Raw genomic sequence first — 14752 nt, forward strand, 5'->3', positions numbered from 1 at the left:
AGGAAAACTATGCAGCTAACCAAAACTCTTCACAATGCAGCACTCTATTGGAACCCTACCTCCACCCTCTACCGGTGGATTGGGTACTCCATTCTTGGCCAAGTAGTTAATTTCTCTAAACCTCAATTTTTCTTTTTTTACCTGTAAAATGGGGATAACAGGAACCTCTTTAGGCTGGTTTGAGAATTAAACAAGATGATCCACAACAAGCACTTAGGGTAGCACAGTGCTCAATAAATGGTTCCTGCTACTATCATCCTTTCCGACTCCCAGACGGCATGATTCTAACTTTGGTACAATGAAATTTAAGACAAACATGAACTCCAGCCAAAAAAGTCTAATCAATAAATTAAGTCCATTTTTATTTCACAATACTAATACAGTTTTATTGAAAATACATTCTTCCTGCCATTAGGGAAGATATTAAAATACTATTCTCTTCCTATTACTATAGAAATGAAACACACGAGGATCAACAAAAGCTAGTCTACTGTTGTTCATAACATCAAATCCAAAAACAGACTTCTATTTCAGAACTAAAATGAAAACAGAAATGTAAAAACAAGGAAAGCGCTAAACATAAAGCTGTGAAAGACGGATTCTCTTCATTTTCAAGATGTTCTATATATTTTCTAATGTACCTTTCAAAAGGGGCCTAGAGTTGAAAATGGCCTCTGTTAAATGGGTCTGCAGTTTCTTTGAAATCAAGTAGCATATAACAAATTGATCAAAAACAGGTTTTCACATATTCATTATTACTCTTCTCCAAAAACGGTTATAGCTATTTAACAATTCTGATTCTATTTTTCATTTCACTGGAGAATAAGAACTTTCTCTAACTTTTGACAGCCTGATGTAAAACTAAACTCTAAAAACATTCTTTCTTACTTCTTTCCAGATTTATTTGTCCAATATCCATTCATTCCTTTTTCTTTAATTAGAATGTGATAATACATAATACATAATAAATAATATACCGTTACAGACTCTGGGTTTCTTCTCCCAGAAAATAATTTTATTTTTTCTTTTTCTTCCAGAAGGAGTCACTATACCCTGTTTATAGAGTACCTTCCCCAACTGATCTGCAAAAAATATATATACGTACACTTATCTTTTAAAAATGTACACTAATGAAATAATTTTATGGACACATTAAAATCCATCGTATATTTTGGACAATGAAAGCAATTAGATCTTGAGCTTCATAGCTGGCTGGCTTTTGTACATTAATTATATCCAGTGTTTCATAGTAAACTTCAATATGGTAGAAACTACGCCTCCTTAGGTTTAGAAATCTAAATGTTATTACTTGTTAGTAAGTTTTCATTCCCATGCTGTGACTATGCTCTTATTTGTGGGTGTCTCTCCACAGGGTATAGCCTGCTGTTCTCAGATTGAGGGCATTTGCAAAGGAAAAGGAGAAGAAATTGTGATTAGGGAGCAACATGCTCTCATTTTTATGCATGGTTTAGCCTGTAACCTTGGTTTTCTTTTCTTTCTTTCTTTCTTTTTTTTTTTTTTTTTTTGAGCTGTGCACCTGGCCAGGTTTCTATATGCTTCTAGAGCTCTTTGTAGCCTTCACAAAAGCATGATCCAAACACAACACGCACCATGGTTATTGCTTCTCACACTGACGTTATGGGTGGATGGGTCAGACCGTGTGTCCTTTTATAATTGTACATTTAGGATACTGCTCTGGCTGGAGGTGGAATTCAACAAAGCTGAAATATTTTAACAGTGACATTTCATTTTCTAACAAAGATATAAAGTTCCAAAAGTCTAAAACAACGGACACAACAAAAAAGTCAAAGAATATCTTTTCTTCCTAAAGGATCACCTTAGCTATTTCCCCAGCAAATGAAGACATTTTTATATTTGTTCATTTGTCTGCTCATAACAGTGTGTTTTCCCAATGAGATGGTAAACTCCATAGGACAGGGACTATGTCTGATTTTTTTACTGCATATTTCACTTACTGCTTAGCACAGTGCCTTGGTAGTACCTTGTAACCTCTAAATAAGTATTTAAAATAATGAATAAGTAGCATATCAAATGTTACTGTTCTCAATAATGGTAAAATCTAGTTATGTCTAGGATATAGCATTTACTGAAAATTTTAACATCTTTAAAATCTCCTTAATGTCACAGGAAATATATGTATCTTTACTTTTTAGGGGAAGGAAACAAACATTTATCGTGCCCACTATGCATCAGGCACTCAGGTACTGTGCTGGTTTCAGTGCTTTGCAGAAACTCATATTAAAACATTATCTCCCTCTCTTTTTTTCCCCTTTGCTCCTTTGTTTCTTAGGTTCCACATATGAGTGAAATCGTATGGTATTTGTTTTCCTCTGACTGACTTGTTTTGCTTAGTGTAATACTCTCTAGCTTCATCTACGTCATTGCAAATGGCAAGGAAAAAAAAGAAAAGAGAGAGGGAGGCAAACCATGAAATAGACTCTTACCTAAAGAGAACAAACTGACGGTTACGGGGGGGGGGGGGGGTAGGGGGGGTGGGGGTGGGTGATACAGATGAAGGGGATTAAGGAGTGTACTTGTGATGTGCACTGGGCATTGCGTGGGAGTGTTGAATCACTACATTGTGCCCCTGAAATTAATATTACACTGTATGTTATCTAACTGGAATTTAAATAAAAACTTTAAAAAAGTGAAATTAAAAAAATATTTTAAAATAAACATTATTTCAACATCCTACAATCAAATTTCTAACACATAAACAATCTATTCCTACCTCTGGCATTGACTGTGTCCCTTTGAGAATTCTCTTTTTTTTTTTTGAGAATTCTCTTAACTTTTAGGCACAAAACTATAAATTAAAATCAATGAAGTAAGAATTTAATATTACTAATATAGTTAGCTCCTCTCTTATGGGGAACTATTATGGAGCAAAGTTTCCACCTTGGAATTTTCCAGATACTAGGTTTACTTCTTTTAACACTATTTTTTTTTTTAATTTCAACTATTTTTTTTTTAATTTTTTTTTCAACGTTTATTTATTTTTGGGACAGAGAGAGACAGAGCATGAACGGGGGAGGGGCAGAGAGAGAGGGAGACACAGAATCGGAAACAGGCTCCAGGCTCTGAGCCATCAGCCCAGAGCCCGACGCGGGGCTCGAACTCACGGACCACGAGATCGTGACCTGGCTGAAGTCGGACGCTTAACCGACTGCGCCACCCAGGCGCCCCAATTTCAACTATTTTTAATGAAACTACTTTTAAGCAAACTTTCCGTATCTGTATAGTCTTAACCAAAATGTCTGAAACATTTTTTTTTAATGTTTATTTGTTTTTGAGACAGAGAGAGACAGAGCACGAGCAGGGTAGGGATAGAGAGAGAGAGGGAGACACAGAATCTGAAGCAGGCTCCAGGCTCTGAGATGCCAGCACAGGGCCCAATGCGGGGCTTGAACTCACAGACTGTGAGATCATGACCTAAGCTGAAGTCAGATGCTTAACTGACTGAGCCACCCAGGTGCCCCCAAAATGTCTGAGACATTAATCCATCATCTTTATCTTTATCTCCAACATAGATAAGGAGAGTGGTAAAGATAGTAGAGTGGTTAAAAGCAGAGGTTCTAGAACTAGACTGCATAGGTATAAATCCTGGCACTATTGCTTACTAGCTGTGTGATCTTAGATAAGTTAACTTCCCTGGGTCTCCGTTTCCTTCTCTGTGAAATGAGGCTAATCCTAATATCTACCTCTTAGGGCTCTTCACAGGATTAAATGGTGATATATGCAAAGTACTTAGAACACAGATGCAAGGCACACAGTAAGTGCTCAATAAATGCTAGCTAAAAAAGTTTTACTTTATTAAGGCACTGAGCTCTTAGTTTGGGCCACTTATTTCTACAGTATGATATGGCCCCAGTGTTTTTAAGTTCCTATATAAATTTTATTTCTTTACAGATTTTGTTTTCTGTATAAGTTTTTAGTTGTTTTCTTGTTTCTCACCTCCATATTATTTAATTGATGCCTCTAAAGTGCCCCTTCTTCTAACTTGATGTTTCAACCTACTGTGGGTTGAGAAATCAAAACATGGTAATGGTTATAAATTTGTAAGGAGAGGAGGGGCACCTGGGTGGTTCAGTCGGTTAAGTGTCTGACTTTGGCTCAGGCCGTGATCTCACAGTTCCTGGGTTCGAGCCCTGCATTGGGCTCCGTAGTGACAGCTCAGAGCCTGGAGCCTGCTTCGGATTCTGTGTCTCCCTCTCTGTCTCCCCCTCCCCTTCTTGTGGAGGTGTGTGCGCACATGTTCTCTCTCTCTCACTCTCTCTGAAATAATAAATGAATAAACTTAAAAAAAAAAAAGGAAATTTGTAAGAAGAGGAATCCCAGTGAGGGCCTCCGGGGTCTTCCCAAGAATATGATATGTAAGTGTTAACACAGCACTTGGGAACATCTATTCCCACTTAGAGGTCTTTCTGGCTAACTTATTGTGTTCTCAGCTGTGTTTGGGAAAGTTGGAAGTACCAAATAAGTGACCTATGGATTAATGAGGTGCTACTGTTCTAATTCTGTCAAGCATTAGGTTAATCAAAAACAAATGGAAGGTTGGTTTGTTTAATGTTTGCACTGTTAATTTTCTAAAATTATAATAAACCACCAGTGCAACTATTAAGCTTTCAATCCAAACAATGTTTTTAAGTGTAATACTTGAGTCAATATACAGATCCTAAATTGTAAGCCCCAATTTCTAAAACTTGGGTATTACTAACTGCGTTAGTATACAAATCTCAAGCAAAATAAAATGTTTCTGCACAATGGAATTCATAGTTCTGATGTGGAGAAAATATGAACTGTCGAATGGGCTAAATGAAATGAGATTTAATGGATAAGTGAACTAATATCACACTGTATATTAGCTAACTGGAATTTAAATAAAAGCTTCAGAAAAAAAAAGAATTAATGGATATGTTGAAAAGAGAAAGGAATTAGGGATTGTGAACTCTTGGCAAATGCCAAAGTCATAGGGAAATCTGACAGAAAAATAAAAGATTACAGGCTAATGAAGAGAAATAAGGAATAGTTTACCAACTTTACTCCCAATCCCTAAGTGAATAATATGATTCCAATTTAATATTCAGTTTAGTAGCATCTCTACCTTTTTCCCCCCACTGAAAAGGCACAAGAGAGGCTTTGGTAAGATAACCGTGTGCATCAGTGATGATCAAACCGTCTGTTCAAGTGGCCAGATGCCAGAAGAGGCACAGTGAACCCCCACCCTTGGGATATCTGAGCCTCAGCCAGAAACTAGCAGCCACTAAGACAAAATTTTTATATTCATGTATCTTAAAAATTAATGCATATTTTGCATCCCACTCTATTACATACCAATGTAATATAAAATTTAATATAAAAGTAATGTTTGTAACAGTTGAATTATTTAACTCCTCTCATTCCCAAATCTTCAAGGAAAATGAATGCTCCATGAAGATTTACATTGTGGTTCTTGTGGCTTCCACTTCCCTTTGAATAACACCAATATGGTCAGAGAGGGATAGGTGAGAAGCATGGATAAAAATCGTATCTTACTATAATATTATCGGTTCAAGGGTCTCAAATAATCCACAACAAATCAATAATCCAATAATCACCAAATGAAAGCTCCAATTCTCATGCAACACTGTGAAACTAAGAAAGCTGTAAGACGGTGAACTGGGTAATCTTAAAATGCCCTCTTAGCTTTTGAGCTACAGTTCTTATAAAAAGATCAATAACGACGTCTTCCTGCTCCAGCATGGAATTAATGTTTCCCTAACTACATTAGCTTCAGAAGTATTGACTTACCTAGGAGGATCAGCACCACAACTAAACAAATAGTTGTTCTTTGCAAACTAGTGATTACCAATACAGAAAACTCACTGAAGTCAGCTTGGTTCAAAATGACAAAAGGCAAAGACACCAAGACAAAAAGTAACAAAGTGCGGTCAACCCAAGATCCAGGAAGATGACACTCACCCTCATCCTGATAATCAGGCAAAAAAGGTGCATCTGATGTGAGAGAGGGGCCATGAGTTCCACTATGGTTATCATCAGAGCTGTCCTGTCCAAGGAAACTTTCAGCTTGGTCTCCCCCTGAGGGATAAAAAAGGACAAAAGTCAGGTCACACTTGGGACATCTTTATAAAGGTCTTCGTAGATTTCTTCTGCCATTCACCCCCAAACCCCAAAAGATAACATGGCCACTATCCATTAACATATGAGAAAAAAATAAATAAGAACCAACTTACCTGGCTGGGAAATTTTCCATTCAACTAACTAGAACTTAGAAACGGTTATCAGAGAGTGGGGAGACCTCTTGCCACCAGTAAGAAACTTCTCCATCACACTTAAAATGAGAACACAGCTATATAAATATGCATTCGTATTTACTTGTCTTCCATTAATTACAGCCTTTACTCTGAATGCCTGTTTCTCTATATATTTCCAAATAGGATAGAATAAATCACACAAAGGGTTAACCTATACATAATATAATGTAACAAGGCCAGTATTCTTCCCTTCTCTGAAAACTAAGAGCCTTAAAAACAGAGAGAACCTAGACTTTGCTGGATTCTATTCCAATTTAAATCACTACTTGTTTTGCAATCTTAAGAAAGTTCTCTCTTTATAATTCTAGCTTACAGCCCATGCAACCAACCTCTTAGGAATTCTAAAAGCCCTAAGAAGGTAATGTTTGTTCTGTAAAATGGCTTTGATGAAAGGTAATGTATATGCAATACTGAATTATGCAATTAAAACAATGCTAATCCCTTTTGGGTGTTTTCAACATACATTGGATTATATTTTGTAGAAGTGGCCCACGCTATTATGATACTTTAAAAGGTTCAGATGGAAGATGTTCGATCATTCAGAAACCGGAAGAAAAGACTCTGCATTGCAAATGGTTTCCTTAAAATCCCCCAAACAGAGGTACAGTGTGCTGATAAAAGGACACCAACAGCTGCTCAGTTCATTTCACAAACATGAAAAGGGGATTTTCAACTGAATTTAATATTATCTCAAATACTAATTTCCAAAGGAAATCACCAATGCTAATCTCCGTAAACACTGTAGAGTTTTGGCCCTGGATTTCAACGAGGGAGCAGTGAAACCAAACAACCTACATAGAATCTGTATTGCCTCACTTTAAAGGTTTATTTCCTACAATTAAACTGGAAGGATAGGGAGGATATAAAATGATGAAAAGAGAATGGCTGTGGCCTTCTCTTTCCATAAATTAGATGATCGTATCTAGACTCCTCTACGAATACTCAATGGTAGGTAGCTTGTCCATAACTGAGTTGAACACCTGCATATACAGGACTTTAGAAATAAACTATGGGCTTTATTGTGGAAAAGAAAAGTTTAAAACAAGACAACAGCACCCACCACCAGCACCTCACACAGTAGTTGCTGGTCAGAGCCAGAAGAAATGCTCTCCTTTATTAGGCTACTGATGAGGATACAAAGCTGATTACGGTTATGCTTAAAGTATCACTGCGAAATTTCGCCTTTATAACCAGAAAAATTTTCAAAACCTGGACTGAAGGTTAAATGACTCAAATTTTACATCACTACAAATCCACTGAAATTATATTATCAATACAACCTAATGGGCTGCTTTGGCAAGTAACCTGAAAGTGAGCTGTGAGGTTAAAGGAATTTTAAAAATTTGAGCCAAACCAAAATCCATTAAAAAAAAAAAAAAAAAAAAGAAGTAGCAGTTTGGGTTGCCAAGCAAAATTTAACATTTGTAGGATATACTGAACATTATCAACTATCGTTCTAGACTCAATTTTCTGCTGGCTTCAGAAATTTGCAAAACTACTCTTACATATTCTAGCATTCCAGACTTTTTTTTTTTTTAATAAGCAGATCAGGAGGGGCTTTGTTTTGTTGTGTTTTAATTACTTACTTATTTAATTTTTTAATTTTAGTAAAAGGTGAAAGATTTATGCGATCTGAAGATCGCATAATTTTTTAATTTTAGAAAGAGAGAGTGCACGAGTGGGGGAGAGGGGCAGAGAGAGAGGTGGGGGAATGAATCCCAAACAGGCTCCATCCCACAAACCTAGGATCATGACTTGAGCTGAAATCAAGAGTTGGACGCTTGACTGAGCTACCTGGGCCCCCTGTTTTGTTGTATTTTAAATGAAAATTTTATTTTGGTATAATTTTAGATTTATTGTAAATATTGCAAAGATAGTACAGAGGGTTCCTGCACACCCTTCACCCAACTTCTCCCAATGTCAACTTCTTACATAACTAGGCTATGTCCAAACCAAGAAATTAACATTGGTACACTGCTATTACCTAAACTATAGACTTTATTTGGATTTCACCAGTTTTTCCACTAATGTTCTTTTTCTGTTCCAGAATCCAATTCAATTGGATTTAGAGTCTCCACTTAAAAAATCTCATCCAGGGGCGCCTGGGTGGCTCAGTCAGTTAGGCATCTAACTCTTGATCTTGGCTCAGGTCATGATCTCACAATTCGTGAGATGGAGTCCCGCATTGGGCTCTGTGCTGAGCATGGAGCCTGTTTGGGATTCTCTCTTTCCCTCTCTCTCTCTGCCCCTCCCCCACTCACATTTTCTCTGTTTCTCTCAAAATAAATAAACTTAAAAAAAAAATCTCGTCCAAAATACCTGCCTGAATTTGGTATTTGATTTATCAACCTCAAATGGAAAAGTCACTTCCATGTGGTTCCTCTGGTTTCTGGACATAGTTACCCAAGGGGGGCTTTTAGCAGCCATTCCTGTGCCAAATATAAGGCCATGCTTTTGTAAAGTATCAACAGCAAAGGTATACAACTCGATGCAGCAAAAACAGAGCCTGGGTCAGTACTAAAAATGGTTGTGGTGGGGGAAACACTTAAAAATATGTTTTACATCCAAGCATAATTAGTCCCTGATGATGGAAATGTTGCTAGAAGTGTTTTTAGTGTCACATCAAGTGGCCCAACTCCCTTGGGCACACACAGAAAAAAGCCTATAACAGTATATAAATAGACACTCCCGTGTAATTAAAATGATTACAACTACTCAAGATGCATGGGTGAAAAGTTTTATAGGAGAACCAGCAATTACTGTGGTCATTTTGGATTTGTTTAAGTTTAGAACATCATTTTTCCTTAAAACATAACCGCAAGTGGTCGCTGGATTCATCTGCAGCTCTGAGAATCGCAGTTCCAAGTGGCCACTACCGTTGTCCAGTGGGATCAGACATAAATGATCACAAACTATAGTGACAGACACTTCCATTCAGCAGCTCTACAATTAGGGCTTAGAACTCCATCTGCTTAGAGTGGCTTTCTCACAAGCAAGACCCCTTGCCACTAGAGACACACTTTCCCATTGCAACTTGCTCAGAATCAATATATTTCTACACAGATATATATTCTAACACACAATATCTCCATTAATCACATCCACCACCTCTGGTCCCTTTTCTTTGTATTTCTGTACAAGATCTGGGGAAACTATATCAAGTGTTCATCTGCTATTAGCTGGTAATTTGCTGCTCTACCCTAAGTGTCGTAAGAATTGGGCACCGGATACTCTCCTCAGTATATTCAATGGCAGTTCTCCTCTGAGTATCGTGCTGAGGGGCCTATAAGGGGGATGATTTCTCTATTGTTCGTTCCTGAGAGTCAAACTCAATTTCATCCATGCTCCATAGAATGATAAGTTGGGAATTTCTGAAGTTTGGAGCAGAAATATAAAGCAGCTTTGTGTCAGGTGTGAGGTAATTATTTGCTAGGGTTTCTGTGCTATTTGTTTTTATTCCCTGTGTTTTCATTAACAGTTAATGAGTCCCACCCCCCCCCCCCCCAAAACTCTGAAACAATAACTTGGCCACTAGAAGTTGGCTTTTCTCTGCCATGGATTCAACCAGCTGTTGCTGCTCCATAAACTTTATGGAGAAGTGAATTAGATTGCTAAAAACTTTCATTTCCTAATTCAATTCCAAATAAAACAGGGGGAAAAAATGAACCATGATGATGTTCCCCTTGTAACTATTTTGACTCATAGCAAACCCATCTGATTCTTAACTTACAGGTACTATTTAGGGACGAAAACAGGCCATAATGACAACTTTACCAAAGAACTGAAAACAGACTGAAAGCAGTTTAAGCATAAAAAGTAACATGACAGTTAACAAATAGATAAAACATATAAGTATATGTTTGCTTATTCAACATGTAAAGGCTCAATGGTTTTTCCACGTTAGTATGAAGCCATCATCTTTTACTTCTAATTAATTGTGAGCTCTATTATAAAGACTTTATTCACGTCTGCAACCAACTGTTTCTATGGTGTGGTTCAAAATTCCTAGGGTTTGCTATCACTTCACTAAGTACCTCTGGATAAAATCAGGAAATTGAAATTAATGTAGAATTGTCTGCAATTTTTTGTTCTTTGTTTTTATTGTTGCTGTTGGAAAGGAACACACGACTTCTGACTCTATTTAATATTTAAGAACCCATGAGACACACAGCTCCCTCTTTAAACTAATAAATCCTAAAGAAAATGCTATAAATAAAGGTCCCTGATCCAAATCCAGTTAGTTTTCATGCTTCATAGCATTAATATTGCCAGGTTTTCACAGACCAATTTAATGGTAATGCAGTTCCCAAAGCTGAACTAAGGTAAGATTAGAAACACTGCTGCTTATTATTCCTTATTATAACCATTCACCTAAGTTATTGAATATAACACCAACTAGAATAGGTTGGGTACATATGTGCCCATATATGTGAAATGTTCCTCACATGTAAATATGTTATTGAGCCCATTTGCAACACCAAAGCTAAAGTTCTGTCAACACTTGTGTTATAAATTAGATAACATTTTGCACACACTCATGCATTAGAAAATGTATGGTGTTTCCCACAGAACATCTTAGAAGCTTCACTGATTTCTAAATATCCATTTGGATTTACGTGGTTAGTCCTTGTGATTAATCCATGTGTAGTGAAGGTCTCAAATTCTTCTCCATTCGAAGCAGCCTGACTTCCTGGCCATCCCCCGCCCCCCAACATCTAGCCATAACTCAATGTATAAATATTCTTTTTTTCCCCCAAGGCCCTGGCAGTGAGTGTAATAGTACTGAATGTCATTAAGTCTACAGAACAAATGATAGGTCAGGTAAAGAAAGTTCCCATTTATCATTCTTTTAAAAAGCTGCTCCAACTAGATCTTGAATGTACAAGAAATAAATTGAGCTTAACGTTAAGTTTTTTAGCTCATGATACTGTTTACTAATTGTATTATTTTCAACATGCTGAGAATAACAGCCTTCTTAAGAACTTTTAGGGATATCATTGCAGAGAATAGCAGTCCAAATGATTAGAAATGGAATCAAATTGCTTAGACGCTTACAGCACAGTCACTACAACATCTGTGAATCCAACAACCAAAAGTGCAGCATAGCTTAATAATATTTCAGAAATGAACTACACCTGTCAGTGGGGGGTTGGACAGGAAAATACCCAGGGGAACAAACGGAAAAGTTTTTTTTTCCCCCTCCTTCTAAAAAGTGGTCTTTTATGATGCAGTTTTTCATTTTGACCAGTAGGGTGGGCTGCAGTGTGTAGCATCATCCTAGTTCTTAAAAAAGAAAAAAAAAAAAAAGGTAGCCACCAAGTGAACCTTCCTGCTCCTACCCCTCCCCCACCAGAAAACGCTGAGATTTTTAACCCTTTTTAGGTTTCACATAAGGCATAACTTCTGGACATTCACAAACTGGAGGGCTGGCAGCAACAAATACAAACCAGATAATTGTATATGTGACAACGCACACTTCATAAAGCAAATTATAGCCTGTCAGCAATCATTCTGGCTTTATAATAACACATTCTATCTACTACTGTTATCGTTCAACTGGTACTAAAATGGAGCCTGCTGGGTTAGAATATTTTCAATAGTAATGAGACTTTGACAGAATTCAAAACATGTAAACCTAAGTATTTGGTATATATGGATAAATACAATGTAAAATAAACGCATTTATCATATGTCAACCAGGCGATCATAACCTGGAATTATTGGTTCATAGTTCTGTTTTCCTTGGACCACTATATTTTTCAGTGTTTAATTCTTATTATGAAGCTATTCAACTGAATTCTCCACATGCTTTGACTTACAGGAGAAAGCTATAGCAAGAATAACAATACAACAGCTTACTGAAGGCTTACTGGGTACAGGCTCTAGGTCAAGATTCTTCACATACTATCTCATTTAATTCTCAAGCTAATCCTGTGGTATGTTATTATCTCAAAGCTGCAGATAAAGAAATCGAGACACAGAGATTAAATAACTTACCTAAAGTCACATAAGTGACTCATAAGTGGCAGAGCTAGGCTTTGACCCCTTGTTGTCTGATTCCTAAGCTCTTGTTCTAATCCACTGAGCTGTACAGTCTTCAAAACTGTATGCTTCCTAAATCATGATCATTACTCAAAGGCAAAGCATACTGAATGACCATCAATGACTTGGATTTATGGCATATGCTATTAATTAGTGTTTTTTTTTCTTTACTTGGGTGAAGTAAATCTATAATCAAAAGTATAAATCATTATAAATAGTAGTAATGCTAGTAACCACATTAGGCATTGAACTGATCAACAAAGCCAAATGTGGTCAGTGATTTCGTGAAGAAGGAGCTGGTTCAATTCACGGGTTCAAATTTATTGGAGTAGTGTTGTCGCAGTGGTTTTAATTTTAATTTTTTATATATTTTTTTATTTGACAGAGAGAAGCACTAACACAAGTTGGGGAGTGGGGCAGAGGGAGAGAGACAGAATCCCAGCAGAGGGGGAGGGAAAGAATCCCTCCACTCAGGGTGGAGCCTAACCCAGGGCTCAATCCCACAGCCCCGGGATCATGACTCGAGCCGAAACCAAGAGCTGGACGCTCAACAGACTGAGCCACCCAGGAGCCCCTACAGTGATTTTTAAAATAACACCTTTTGGCAGGGATTTCATGCTTACAAAAGATAGTCTTTTGTAAGTCTTACTGAAAACTTTGGGTTTTGTCCTATCAATATACTGAAATTTTTTTCCAGCATCTTCTGTTTGATTTTATTGAATCCTGGGTATTTTTGACCCTGCCTCATAGAAAATGGGCCAACATACTCCACACCCAAATGCAGTTCTGACCTGGCTTAATTAAAGAATGTACTTCCTTTCTGGCACTATCATCTTTTAAGTCTCACAGTAGGAAAATGCCTCAAAAAAGATGTAATTACATATGAATGCAGCAATTTTATGACTATTGGTTCATCCCGCTCTCTCCTCCCATCTTTTTTGTTTCCTTCTCCCAAATAACAAATTGTAGTAGTCCTTAGCAACGACTTCCAGTCCTGATGCATTCTAGGATCTATTATACCCCAGTTAGTTTACCCATATCTCTTCTTCTTGAGAGAAACCGTAAGGCCAGTTGGACCCCAGTATCTTCTGCTAAAGAAGAATAGAACTCCATGATCTATAGGGCGAAGATCAGATGTAAGAAAAGAATCCAAAGAGTAAAAATAAAACAACATATAATAAAGAATAGACTGTGGGTAAGATTAGCAGGCCTGAAAATGTGAAATGACTTTTTTTTAAGTGTTTGTTTATTTTTTTATTAATTTTTTTTTAATTTTTTTTTTCAACGTTTATTTATTTTTGGGACAGAGAGAGACAGAGCATGAACGGGCGAGGGGCAGAGAGAGAGGGGGACACAGAATCGGAAACAGGCTCCAGGCTCTGAGCCATCAGCCCAGAGCCCGACGCGGGGCTCGAACTCATGGACCGCGAGATCGTGACCTGGCTGAAGTCGGACGCTCAACCGACTGTGCCACCCAGGCGCCCCAAGTGTTTGTTTATTTTTAACAGACAGAGTGTGAGCGGGAGAGGGGCAGGGAGGGAGGGAGACACAGAATCTGAAGCAGGCTCCAGGCTCTGAGCTGTCAGCACAGAGCCCGACGCGGGGCTAGAACTCACAAACCAGGAGCTCATGGCCTGAGCCAAAGTCAGACACTTAACCGACTGAGCCCCCCAGGTGCTCCTGGACATGAAATGACTTTTAACATACTGAAGAGAAGGTGAGTTGTCTTTGAGTAATACAGACCTCCAATACCACTGATGCTGAAATGGCAGAGGGTGACAAGGTTCAGCCTCCCCACGCCTACCCCCCCTCAAAAAGAGGTGTTCGTGTATGATAACAACACGTAACAACAACATCAACAACCAAAATCTCTCACTACCAACAATTCCATTCAATGTTTGGTCCTTTTTGGAACGGAAGTTTCACATGGAAGAGCATTTCCTTGTTTTTAAAATTTATTTTTGCTTCTTCATTAGGGTATCGCTAACACGAGGAAAGTGCACAAATCTTAAGGAGGGTAAGTGGGTGTTGCATTTTAAGTTTAGGAAAATGCCGTCTGGTGAGGAACTGTGATCAAGAACCGGGTCAGGCTGGCAAGACTGCGTAAGTACACGTCAGCTGACAAGGGTAGGTGTGAAGGTTGGTTCTCTTACTCTTTGCCTCACAAGAGTCAGCAGGAACTGGAAGCTTCATTTTGCACATCGTATAATTCCCTTGTCCATAACTAAGCCATCCCTTTCCTGTATTAGTGGTACTTCAGCCATCCTGGTAAACAGTAACTATTAAACAAGTCTCTGAGAGAAGTATGTGTTGATGGGCAGCACAGCGAAAAATCACTGCTGTATAATTAGGCTCAACCATCACATTATTTAGCC

At 37.9% G+C, this 14752-nt stretch overlaps 1 protein-coding gene across 5 annotated transcripts in view; it reads right to left on the bottom strand.

Moving 5' to 3' along the window:
• Positions 1-14752, bottom strand: part of SKAP1 (src kinase associated phosphoprotein 1) — a 279158-nt gene that overhangs the window by 196025 nt on the left and 68381 nt on the right. For all 5 annotated transcript variants that reach the window (XR_007149429.1, XM_047845673.1, XM_047845674.1 and 2 more), the window contains exon 4: positions 5983-6099. Coding sequence is in view for 4 of the 5 variants with exons in the window: in XM_047845673.1 (XP_047701629.1) it covers positions 5983-6099 (117 nt within the window). In the remaining variant the exon portion in view is untranslated. The remainder of the gene's footprint in view (positions 1-5982; positions 6100-14752) is intronic.

The sequence above is a fragment of the Prionailurus viverrinus genome, unplaced genomic scaffold (assembly GCF_022837055.1).
Source record: "Prionailurus viverrinus isolate Anna unplaced genomic scaffold, UM_Priviv_1.0 scaffold_35, whole genome shotgun sequence".
NCBI classification, from domain to species: domain Eukaryota; kingdom Metazoa; phylum Chordata; class Mammalia; order Carnivora; family Felidae; genus Prionailurus; species Prionailurus viverrinus.